General features: G+C 44.1%; 1 protein-coding gene across 1 annotated transcript; it reads right to left on the bottom strand.

The window, feature by feature from the left end:
* Window positions 1–11,073: 11,073 nt before the first annotated feature.
* Window positions 11,074–12,339, bottom strand: LOC123441224 (aspartic proteinase nepenthesin-1-like). The gene has a single exon (XM_045117714.1). It carries the CDS (start codon window positions 12,337–12,339, stop codon window positions 11,074–11,076), a length of 1,266 nt encoding a protein of 421 aa, XP_044973649.1.
* Window positions 12,340–12,590: the final 251 nt, after the last annotated feature.

Genomic DNA, 12,590 nt, shown 5'->3' with positions numbered 1-12,590 from the left:
ACAGAAGCGTTAGTGAACGCGGTTGATGTAGTGGAACGTCCTCACGTCCCTCGAACCGTCCCGCGAACCGTCCCGCGATCAGTCCCACGATCTAGTGCCGAACAGACGGCACCTCCGCGTTCAGCACACGTACAGCTCGACGATGATCTCGGCCTTCTTGATCCAGCAAGAGAGACGGAGAGGTAGATGAGTTCTCCGGCAGCGTGACAGCGCTCCAGAGGTTGGTGGTGATCTAATCTCAGCAGGGCTCCCCCCGAGCTCCACAGAAACGCGATCTAGAGGTAAAACCGTGGAGATATGTGGTCGGGCTGCCATGGCAAAGTTGTCTCAAATCAGCCCTAAAACCTCCGTACATATAGGGGGAAGAGGGGGAGCCTTGCCTTGGGGTCCAAGGACCGCAAAGGGGTTCGGCCGAGCCAAGGGGGGCAACCCTCCCCTTCTAAACCGAGTCCAACTAGGTTTGGAAGGAGGAGTCCTTCCCCCTTTTCCCACCTCCTCTTTTTTTTCTTTTCTCTTTGATTTTCTTCCTATGGCGCATAGGGCCTTCTTGGGCTGTCCCACCAGCCCACTAAAGGCTGGTGCGCCACCCCCAAGGCCTATGGGCTTCCCCGGGGTGGGTTGCCCCCCCCCCCCCCCGGTGAACACCCGGAACCCATTCGTCATTCCCGGTAACTCCGAAAACCTTCCGGCAATCAAATGAGGTCATCCTATATATCAATCTTCGTTTCCGGACCATTCCGGAAACCCTCGTGACGTCTGTGATCTCATCCGGGACTCAGAACAACATTCTGTAACCAACCATATAACTCAAATACGCATAAAACAACGTCGAACCTTAATTGTGTAGACCCTGCGGGTTCGAGAACTATGTAGATATGACCCGAGAGACTCCTCGGTCAATATCCAATAGCGGGACCTGGATGCCCATATTGGATCCTACATATTCTACGAAGATCTTATCGTTTGAACCTCAGTGCCAAGGATTCATATAATCCCGTATGTCATTCCCTTTGTCCTTCGGTATGTTACTTGCCCGAGATTCGATCGTCAGTATCCGCATACCTATTTCAATCTCGTTTACCGGCAAGTCTCTTTACTCGTTCCGTAATACAAGATCCCGCAACTTACACTAAGTCACATTGCTTGCAAGGCTTGTGTGTGATGTTGTATTACCGAGTGGGCCCCGAGACACCTCTCCGTCACACGGAGTGACAAATCCCAGTCTCGATCCATACTAACTCAACGAACACCTTCGGAGATACCTGTAGAGCATCTTTATAGTCACCCAGTTACGTTGCGACGTTTGATACACACAAAGCATTCCTCCGGTGTCAGTTAGTTATATGATCTCATGGTCATAGGAACAAATACTTGCATCACTACAAGGAATATGCTAATACACGACGCTATATTTTCGTCGCTACATCGTCACGGTTTTTAGTTTACGACGATCTTACGACGAAAAACCAAGCATCGAAAACGGAGCGTCAGAAATGAACAACATCGACGTTTTGATCGAAATCGTCGTAACTTTTACGATGATTCCTGGATCGTCGTAACATTTACGACGATCCTAAATTGTCATTGGCAATCTAACCCAGTCCTACGTGGCAGTCCTACGTGGCAAAATTACGACGAAATCAAAACGTCAAGGTTGAAATCAGCCCAACCCATTTCAATTGATCACATGGGCTGATTTTATTTTCTTGAGCTTTTTCTTATTGGGCTTCTTTTTGGGCCTTAGCCTATTTACAGCCACTTTAATATATTTTTTTCAAATTCTTTTTGTATCCTTATAATTTGGGCCCCGGCCTTTTAGTGCCCAAATACATTTGGTCTAGTTTCAATTTTGGCCTTTTTTTCATTTTTAAATTCAACAACTTTTCGTTCCAGAACTTGGTTTCTTTTCTATTTGTTGGCCTTTTCAACCCAATTATTTGTCCAATATTAAATCCAATACTATTTCATATTCAAATCAAGAAAACTCCAAGTCAAATTAAAATCATCCATCATATAACATCACATAATACATCTCCCAAGTTTACATAACACAATAACTCATCTCATGAATACATTTCCTTACACAGAAATATAGCAAGAACAGACATAATTCCACAATAAAACAATGGGACATCTGCTAACAATGGAGTTCATTCCACTCTTCTATGAGACATATGTTCAGAAATTTTTATGTTGTGTTGATTTGAATGTCCCAAGTAGGCATCATCGACATCTTATCACCATTTTCCTAGAAACAGAGAAAGAGACAAAACAAAAAAACATTAGACCGTAATATTGCCTACAAAGCAAAAATACCATGGAAACAACGACGTACTTTTTCTGTGGACTACTGTCTACATAGCCTACTATGAATTTTTACCTGAATTATTGACTACAGTTTACATTGCCTACTATTAATCTTTAATCAAAATGATATGCTGCATTAGCACTCAAACTTCAATAGCAGTTTAATCAGGTATCAGGACATACCTTCTGATTTATAGATTAGTGCACCATTGACAGTAATCAGGATGTGAGGGTCAGCAGGATTAATAGCAGTACATCTAGCATATAGAATCAGTACCGATAAGGCCTGATAAAAAGAAATAGATACCAGAGGCATATTAAATGAAATATACTCCAGGATCCGATCCATGCATGAAAATAGAGGAAGTGGAACCTTACCAGGAAACTATAATCAGTGTAGGGATCGGGAAACTAGCACCAAGTAGAACCTTGACTAATAAACAGCGATCCATAAATATACTTGCAAATACACCATGAGAGAAGTTTCCACCCTCAAAATATTGCAGAGAACCTAAGTGCAGAGAAATCCCAGGGGGAGGGGAGATAAAAGTTTTCCAGAACAAGCCACATCTACAGCACCATATTTTCCTTCTTTTTTTTCTTTGCGGGGGGATACAACACCATATTTTTCACAAAAATAAACATCAAGCTTCTCTAATCAGTCATCGGAGTTGCATCAAGGATCTTTTTCTAGATATATCTCAGTCACATGACAAAGGAAAAGTTTAGATATGAAATCGGAGTAATTAAGTTGCAATGAGCATTCACATAAAATGAGCACAAATCGACATTACATCTAGCTACTGCTGCGAATCCGACCACCAACCCACCAAACGACTCAAATCTATCACCCCAAATCCTGAACAGAGCAGGAAATTCAATGGATCTCCGAAGAGGCGGCCTAGACGCCGGATCCATCCATCGCACGACGGGCCCAAGAAACCGTCTATTCACCTCAGAGGTCAGAGGAGCAGGGCAAACAGAAGCACCCAAACCGACGCGGGGCTGACAGGGGCCCTTTCTTTACCTCTGGAGAAGCCGCTCCTGTCGGCGGGGAAGGGCTTGACCTCGCCATCGGACTCCTCGTCCACGAACCCCTCGAACATCAATCAGCAGCAGCACATGAACAACATAAGCAATCAGCAGAGGCACATCACAGCAGCAGCAACAACAATAAGCAATTAGCAGCAGCATCACATAAACATCAATCAGCAGCAGCAGCACATGAACAACGTAAGCAATCAGCAGAGGCAGAGCACAGCAGCAGCAGAACTTGACGAGCAACAACAGGCCAGCAACTCAACAATAAATCAAAGCAGAAGAGATGAAAGAGGTCTAGGTTACCTTGGTCGCCGTTGGAAGGAGAAGCTGCTGCAGTTCAGGACTTGCTCCGGTGAGAGGCTATCAAGCACGCCTTCAGGTAGTTCCCTGAACCAGGCCTGAATAGAATTGCACAACATGATTAACCCCTATGTTTTCGCCGGGCAGAGGTACCAAATGTGTGAAAACCCAAAACATATATAATTTGAAGAGCTAAGGGTGTGAGGGAATTGATTGTAATTATGTCATCAGTATCGGGGTAATTAAGAGTAGCAATTTAATCTAATAGTAAAACAATGCTCCTAAAATAGTTTTCACACTGGAACTATGAGGCAGCTAAATTACAAGATATGGTTTGCCCTTTTTTCACAACATCGATGAGATAAAGGGTTCTGCAGGGTTAGGCAGCTCATCTAAAACTATGTATTTACTCTATGCCATCATGTATTCACAAAGTGGTCAATCATTCTCACATATTTTAATATAAAGAAGGGATCCTAGACAGCTACTTCTGTAGTATACATGGCAATCTAGTCACTCAAGATGTGACAGTGCTATCCGCTAGAGCACACAACATACAAACCACCACTAAAATTGACGCAGGGCGCAAGGGTAAGGCGAAATATCACACCTTTCAGTTTGGACGGAGTGTAGAACTCGACGACATCGAGCAGCCTCACCTCCAGCTCCACGTGCGATTGCACCTGCCATATAAGGAAAACGCATCAGGCCACGAGACCACGAGACCTGCAATACGAGGATTTTATTAGCTCACTGGATGGTGTGTACTTCACATTATAACCAATTTGAATACTATGGTTTCTGAAAAAACTTTGGTACTAAATACTTTGAGATGTTTGGTTTAAAAAATTATTGTGGTTTAAGATATTGCGATATCTCTCATACTGCAGTTTTTCTATATTATTTAAAAAAGTGGCCCCCATCATTTTTAAACAGAAACATCCTATTGATTCTCTTTGCACTTGAAGCCACTACAAGAAAACCCATGACTGAAATCATAACACCACCACTAAGATCCCCGGTTGCAACAAGGATCACACGGGTAGGATACACTATGCTTTGCTGGACAAGAAAGACAACAGTTTGCAGAGGGGGTAGAGAAGGGGCATGGGGACGAACCAGTTCTAGAGGCCAATGCGGAAGGAGATGGCGTGGGCCGTCTTGTTGAAGGAGTTGGTCTCGCCGGTGAGCTACCCCTGCTCGACCCGGAGGTTCGACGAGATGAGCCTGAGGACGCGCATGTCGGCGGGGACCTTGTCCCCTACGCGGACCATGACGACGTCCCCCAGGACGAGGTCGCGCGCGGGGAGGGCGGGCGCCCACTCGGCGTCGCGGAGCACGGCGGCGTGGTCGGACTGGATCTGGCGCAGCGCCTCGAGCGCCTTCTCGGCGTTGGTCTCCTGCCAGACCCCGACGGCGGCGTTGACGACGAGGATGAGGAAGATGACGAGCGGCTCGACGAAGGCCGAGAGCGTGAGCGCGCCGGCCGACGAGGAGAGCGCGAGCGCAAACAAGATGGCGCCGGCGGCGAGAGGGATGCGCACCAGCGTGTCCTCGAACTGCTGCGCCACGAGCTGCAGCACCGAGTGCCCCGGGTGGTCGAGCAGCTCGTTGGGCCCGTGCGCGCGCTGCCGCGCCGCCGCCTCCGACGAGGACAGCCCGCGGTTCCTGTCCTCAAACGAGGTGGTGGGGATCGGGAGGGGGGCGGGGACGGGGAGGAGGTGGCAGCGGCGGCGAGGAGATGGGGACTAGGGAGGAAGGGTGGGATGGGGGGATCTGACCTAGGGTTTGGGTTGCTTTTTTTAGTTTTTTTTCTGTACTTAGATGGATGGATGGATGTGGGATGAAGAGATGGATGGATGGATGGATGGGCGCCATGTCATCGATCCGTGGGAAGGGTTTTGATTGGTTCAGAAAATCAGTGATTTAAAATACTCCCTTCGTCCCAAAATAACTGTCTCAACTTTGTACAAGCTCTAGTACAAACTTGTACTAAGCTTGAGACACTTATTTTGGGATGGAGGGAGTGGTTTGCAAATACTAAAAATAGAGGAATCTATGTTTTGGGCACATAGATGATGTGGAAAAAATTCAACTTCGATGTGGCCATTAGCTATGTGAAGCACTCATCTCAACTCCTTTTGATAGCAGCTTCGATGATGCCAAGATTCCAAGAAGCAAAACACACACAGGCCTACCTCGTGCTCCATCCAAAAGACACTGGCACGGGTGGCTGCGGCGTGGTGCACCAACTGTTTTCATCGTCGTCACCCGTCCGTTGGATCAATGCGAGGCGGCACCCGGAGACCAGCACAATGCCCAGTCTCACCGGCAGCGGCGGACGAGCGTGTCACTGCTTTTGCGCTCATAAAACGGCAAGTGAAGAGAACTTTGGAGCGGTACAGATGAAATTTTTGATGCGGTCAAGCTTTATTCAGTTTGTTAGCAGGAAAGGAATACGATGATGGATTTGCAACCTGGAGGTAGAGCTGAAAGCATGTATATGTAGAGAGAGAGCGAGGAGGTACCAGGATGGAGTGGCAGTAGGTGGTTTTGAGGATCTCCTTGATGTCCTCGCGCGCGCTCTTGAGCTGCGCGGCATCCGACGTCGGCATGCATCGGACCACCCGCAGCCGCGGCACCACCCTGGCGGCGTCATCGCGCGCTCTCCTCACAGCCTTCCTTGCGCAGTTGAATAGAACCAGGTCATCGATCCAGGAGAGCTCTATTCCATCCAATAGGAAAGCTTTAAATAATTTGTGTTTCTTTAGACTATTACTTTTGTCAAAATAAACATGATAAAACTTAGTAAATTTTTTCACAAACTTTCCACGCCTTCTAGAGACTATAAACCAATACCACACCAAATTTCATAAACATGAGAGATTGTTACATTTTCAAATAATATGAATGGTCGACATACCCGCCGTTTTGACCACATTTTGAAGTGGACGTGAAAAATTCAAAAAAAATCAAAAAAATAGAAAACCTTCACATTGTGTCATTATATGTGACAAAGTTACAAGGTAAAATAATAACCTTGTAATATGGCAATTATTTTTTACAAATGTTCTCGGGAATGAGCTATCATGTGTGAAGATTAATGGCTTTCAAGCCAAATGATCAATCTTATGGTCACATTCATGGCATAGTTTGTTCAAAAGATCTAATATTGTGCACAAGGGTGCATATTGAAATGGCAAACAATGTTACTTAAGGAAGTTTTCATTTTCCTTGCATGAAAAATCATTTTCCATTTTTAAGTGCCCAAAATCAGTTTTTTTGTGAAGGACCTACCATATATTTGTAACAAAATTGTACCAAATCATTTTTCTAACATACTAGGACATATTTAATGTACAATTGACCAAATGGTTGGGTGTTAATGGATTTTATCGACCTCTCGTGAAAAAGACAAATTTCGTTGAATCAGCTGAAAGCGGGTCAAATTTGAACTGCAGCTACATTATAGTTTGCTCTTTATTTTTCTTAAAAATCATTTTAGGTACACAAGTATCTATTTAATCATAGAAACACCAAAATATTGTCAAGGTTCAACCACTAGGTAGGAACGGTCATACCCGATGTTTTGACCGCGTTTTGAAATGGCCATGAAAAATTCAAAACAAATTCAAAAAAATGGAAAACCATTGCATTGTGTCATTATATGTGACAACGTTACTAGGAAAAATAATAAACAAGTAATGCGACAATAATTTTAAATAAGTGTTCTTAGAAATGGGCTATCATGTGTGAATATTCATGGCTTTCAAGCCAAATGATCAATCTTATGACCACATTCATGACATAGTTTGTTGAATGATATAATATTATGCACAAGGGTGCATATTGGAATGGCAAACAATGTTGATTAAGGAAGTTTTCATTTTCCTTGTATGAAAAATTCATTTTTCATTTTTCAAGTGACCAAAATGAGTTTTTTTGTGAAGGACCTACCATATATTTGTTTCAAAATTAGACCAAGATATTTTTATAAAATACTATTCCATATTTAATGTACAATTTACAAAATGGTTAGGTGTTAAAATCTTTTATCCACCTCGACATCAAGTTCACGCGCTTTGGAAGCGGGTTAAATTTGAACTGCAGCTGCATTATAGTTTGCTCTTTATTTTTCCTAAAAATCATTTATAGGTATCTATTTAATTAGAAATACATGGTGTGGTGCCTTGATGTCGAGGTTTGGATGGTGCTCGAGGGCCCCAACTCCAAAGCGCGTGAACTTGCATGCCAGTCGCATGGTCACCGCCTGACCGTTGCGTTGCCACGCGTTCTAGGTGGAATAGGCATGTCTGGTGGGTTGGACAATCCCTCGTTAGGTGTTAGCAATAAGAATACAATAGAAGAATCTCACGAGGAGACTGAACTAAGCTCAAACATTCATTAGCAGCCAAGTGTTTGATTAGCGGTGCGGGTAATTCACATAGACAATGGGACTAAATTCTGGATGAGTATGATCATCTACTAAGGAGACTCTCTTTGCAAATTTTTAGCTCAAATGGATGAATCTAGGTGGCACTTGCTTTGCAAACTAACACATTATGCAGAAATATGAATGTTGAAGATGGGATCAAATGAATGAATTGATTGAGCTGAAATTTGGTGTATGATGTTAATTTGGGCGTATGAAGGCACTGTATAAAAATTATAACATTTGGACATTCAAAAAGTGACACTTCCTTTACAATGTGCCAATCTGGACAGAAAATGGTAATTGAAACTGGGTTCACATAGATGATTGGATTGAGCTGAAATTTGGAGGAGGATGATAATTTGGGCACATTAAGGTACTGTAAAAATTTCATAAAAATTGGATAAAGAAAAATTATACTTCCTTCACAATGCTCTCTACTGAACAGAATATTGGGAAAAATATTGAGGGAAACTGGCTGAATTAAATGAGTTAAAATTTGGTGGAGTGAGGTTATATGGTCAGTGTCATCCCGTGGTAAATTTTCATCAACTATAAAGCAATATAAAGTCTAGTTGCTTTAGAAAATGAAAATATTACCAGAAACAAAGATTGGATGATGAGCTCACGTGGATTGTTAGATGTGGCTAAAATTTTATGGAGAGCTATGTTTTGGGCACATAGATGATGTGGAAAAAATTCAACTCATCAGGATATTCTTATCTAGTACGTCCTTCACAAAGCTGTTAGCTGAACACAAACTTTGGAAATTTGCTGAGAAAGATTTACTAGGCAAATCGTTACGAAAGTTTTCATGAAGCAATGATTTGGATAGGAAAGAGTGCCCAAACAATATGAGGGTAATCAAAGAAATAGAAATAGCACTTCCTACACAAAGTGCTATTCTGAACAGAATAGGAAAATGAATATTTTTGAATTATTTTTGAACTATGGAAGGGAGGGTTTTCACATATTTGAGAAATATATAGTCCAAAGTATTTATGAGAATTTTTCGAGAATTTTCGGAATGATAGAATAGTAGGTTGCTTCACAAACTAGGATCAGGTGGGATAGAATGGACCCACGAGTGACATGTCAACATAGTTAGAACATGTTACGACATTTTTACAATCGTCGTAAAAGTTATGACGATCTCATCTTATGCGGTTACGACGTTTTGACTCACATCGTCGTAATTTATATGTACATTTGATCCCCTCAAACGGTTTACGATGATCTCGGATGAAATCGTCATAGATTTATGACGAATTCGTCAACGACATTTTAAAAAACATCACATATGAGCATATTTCTTGTAGTGATTGACACGCAGAAAACAGTAGCAACAAAATGACACGATCAACATGCTACGTCTATTAGTTTGGGTCTAGCCCATCACGTGATTCTCCTAATGACGTGATCCAGTTATCAAGCAACAACACCTTGTTCATAATCAGAAGACCCTGACTATCTTTGATCAACTGGCTAGCCAACTAGAGGCTTGCTAGGGACAGTGTTTTGTCTATGTATCCACACATGTATACAAGTCTTTATTCAATACAATTGTAGCATGGATAATAAACAATTATCTTGATACAAGAATTATAATAATAACTATATTTATTATTGCCTCTAGGGCATAATTCCAACAATGTGAGCATCGAGTTGCATGCAACAAATTAGGGTCAATTCGCAGACACATACATTTTTTATTGATCTTCAAGCATTTGAAGAGATGGCACAAAATGTGTTTAACAGAAGTCTTTTATTAAGATTATTTCATGACTTGGTGCAAATTTTAAGAATTGTTTCAACTAAAAAATAACGCCTTGGTATGGAAGATTTGAAAATTAGTTTCTTTAAGATCAGATTCGTCATACAAATATCATATCAAAAGTATTGTATGTTTAGCATGCTTCTTAATGTAGTACTACTTATATATGAACTTTTGTTGGCGCCATTAGGATGTTGTTTGGCGGTACTGATGATTATTTCGGTGGACACATCAATTAACTCTCTCTTTGCGACGCATGGCCACATGTGCTGGTGATAATAAAAGGGAAACTGGGGCTACTCCTTCTGTTTGTCCGTCATAGATTTGCCCCAAAAATTGCCACAAATTACCCCCAATGCCACCTATAGGTGACAATGTGACAACTTCGGCCCAACAACTATTTGTTTTTTGGACATATTCGAGTGCTTCTTAAAATAGTCATATCTTTCAAATCGTGCATATCTAACATATTATGTATGGAAATCCCTTAAAAATATGTAGATTCCAAATATACTACTCCCTGCGTTTCAATATAAGTGTCGAAAATTTACAACTAAACTAGTACAAACTTTATACTAAGTCAGCGACACATATTTTGGGACGGAGGGAGTATTAACTTGCATGTTAATCATTTCTAAAAGTATGTTTAGGATGAAAATTAATTAATAAATTCTTTATACGAGTAATTCTGGAAAGTTCTATTATATATGTTCCTACCCCATTTAAATTGAATAGATATGGTAGTTGGATGCTCTCACCCGAGATATTATTGGCATCATAGAGGATGTCGATTCCTACCAGCTACCATATGCTAAATGTGACAATACATGCATAATCTTCTCTCTATTTTGTACAATGCACAATAACAAACTCATGTACAGTAAACTGCTGATACAAGCTTTATGTAACATATGGCTTAACATTCATTTTCATATTTTGCTTGAAATTGTGCCCATAAATATTTTTAGAAACACCTTGGGTACACTCAACAATCATCTTACTTATCATGTTGTTGCTTGGGTGACATCATGAAATATTTCACTGGATTTGCTGATGTCATCGAGTTGGTGTACATGTGTTATTTTATTTCGCATTGCAAGCGCACGGGCATGCTCGCTAGTTGTGTGATTATATAATGTGTGTTGTTGAAGAAGAAGAAACTGGCCCGTCCCTGTTAACCACGCGAGCTGCGAGTTGGTGGGATGGATGAGACGTATGATCACAGCGAGCTGCAGTCGGCCGTTTGGAAGGAGAGCTCGTCCTTGGCAAGGTCGTAGAGCAGGTGCTTGTTCTGCAACTGGAAGTTGCCGATTATGCTCATGCTGTTGATTGTATGCATCACCATGCATGACGTGGAATCGTCCAGCGGCGCCCAGTAGTTCTCCGGCGGCAGCACCATGTCCGCTCCGCCACTGAAGTGGAACACCATGGACGGCACTGTCTTTTCCTTCGCCACCGCCACACACAGCTCCATCCCACTGTCAGCGGGCGGCGGCACGAGGCTCCCGTTAAGCTGCCTCCGGAGCTCCTCGGTCAGGGGCCCGTAAGCCCCTTGGGCCAGTGCCGTAGTGGGGGTGCCGGAGTCGACGATGACACCGCCGCCGGTGCCGTTTTCTTTCAGAGCGAACACCGTCGGTGGGATGGACAGCCTTGTTTGTCCCACACTTATCCCGACGAGCGGGACGTAGTAGAATGGGTACTCTTTGGGGCCCTGCACGAAAGACATGGACTTGACAGGGCTGCCGCCGCTAAGGCTCGCCGAGTCGCCGACGAAAAGGTGGCTGCTGGCACCGGCGGTAGCGTTGCTGCGGAGGTAAGGGGTGTGGCAGTACGAGAACTTTTTTGCGCCCGTCTGAGAGACCAACGACAGGGGGCCGCGGCCAAGCCCTATGAGGCCGGACGCCCCGTCGAGGGATCCCGGACTGATCATCAGCGAGTCGACGCAGCCGAACGTGAGCCTCCCGGAACCATTTTGGAAGGTGAAGACCTCGGTGCCGATGGACCCTCTGGCGTCGCCGGCGCCGTAGAAGGCCCCGAAAGCGCAGCTGCCGTCCCGGCGGCACGAGTGCTCCTGGGTGGCCTCGCACAAGGCGTCGTGGCATGACACGGGATGGAAAGTGTTCGACTTGGACGCGTTATAATGGGGCAGGCCCTGCTTCACGCACTGGCTGCAGGTGGAGCACTGCGTCCAGATGAGGTCGCTGCCGGTGTCGATGAGCGCCTCGGCGCGCTGCGGTGGGCTGCCGATCATGTACTCGGCGATGTACTGGCTGGTGTTCCAGTGGACCGGCGCGCTCACGTCGGCAAAGGACGCCAGCCGCTGCCGGCTGCTGGCCATGGCGCGCTGCACGCGCTCCGCCACGGTGTAGCTCCTCTTGGCGTCAACATGGTTGAGCTCCATGCGGAACCCTCCGCTACTACAAGTAACGAGGGTAGCAGCACTGGAGCACAGCACAAGAACGATCAGCACAAGGCTTATTTCCATTCTTGTTTCCCTTGTTGGTTTGGTTACCGTCGTTACTATACTCTCGATGATCGATGTAGCTTATTAATTTGTAACCTGTGGCCACCATATATATATATATGCATCTGGAACATGCATGTGGAAACAAACCAACTGACGGAGGATCGAGGATGATACATTCATAATTTTAATTTAGCTAGTATAATCAAGTCTTGGGGTGCCGGCCTGGCCTGAACCGTGCATGGGAATGGGGCGGACTTCCTTAAGGCGGC

Source organism: Hordeum vulgare, chromosome 3H (assembly GCF_904849725.1).
Source record: "Hordeum vulgare subsp. vulgare chromosome 3H, MorexV3_pseudomolecules_assembly, whole genome shotgun sequence".
Taxonomy (NCBI): domain Eukaryota; kingdom Viridiplantae; phylum Streptophyta; class Magnoliopsida; order Poales; family Poaceae; genus Hordeum; species Hordeum vulgare.
The sequence above is the reverse complement of the archived record's forward strand: the minus strand, read 5'-3'. Positions and strand labels throughout refer to the sequence as shown.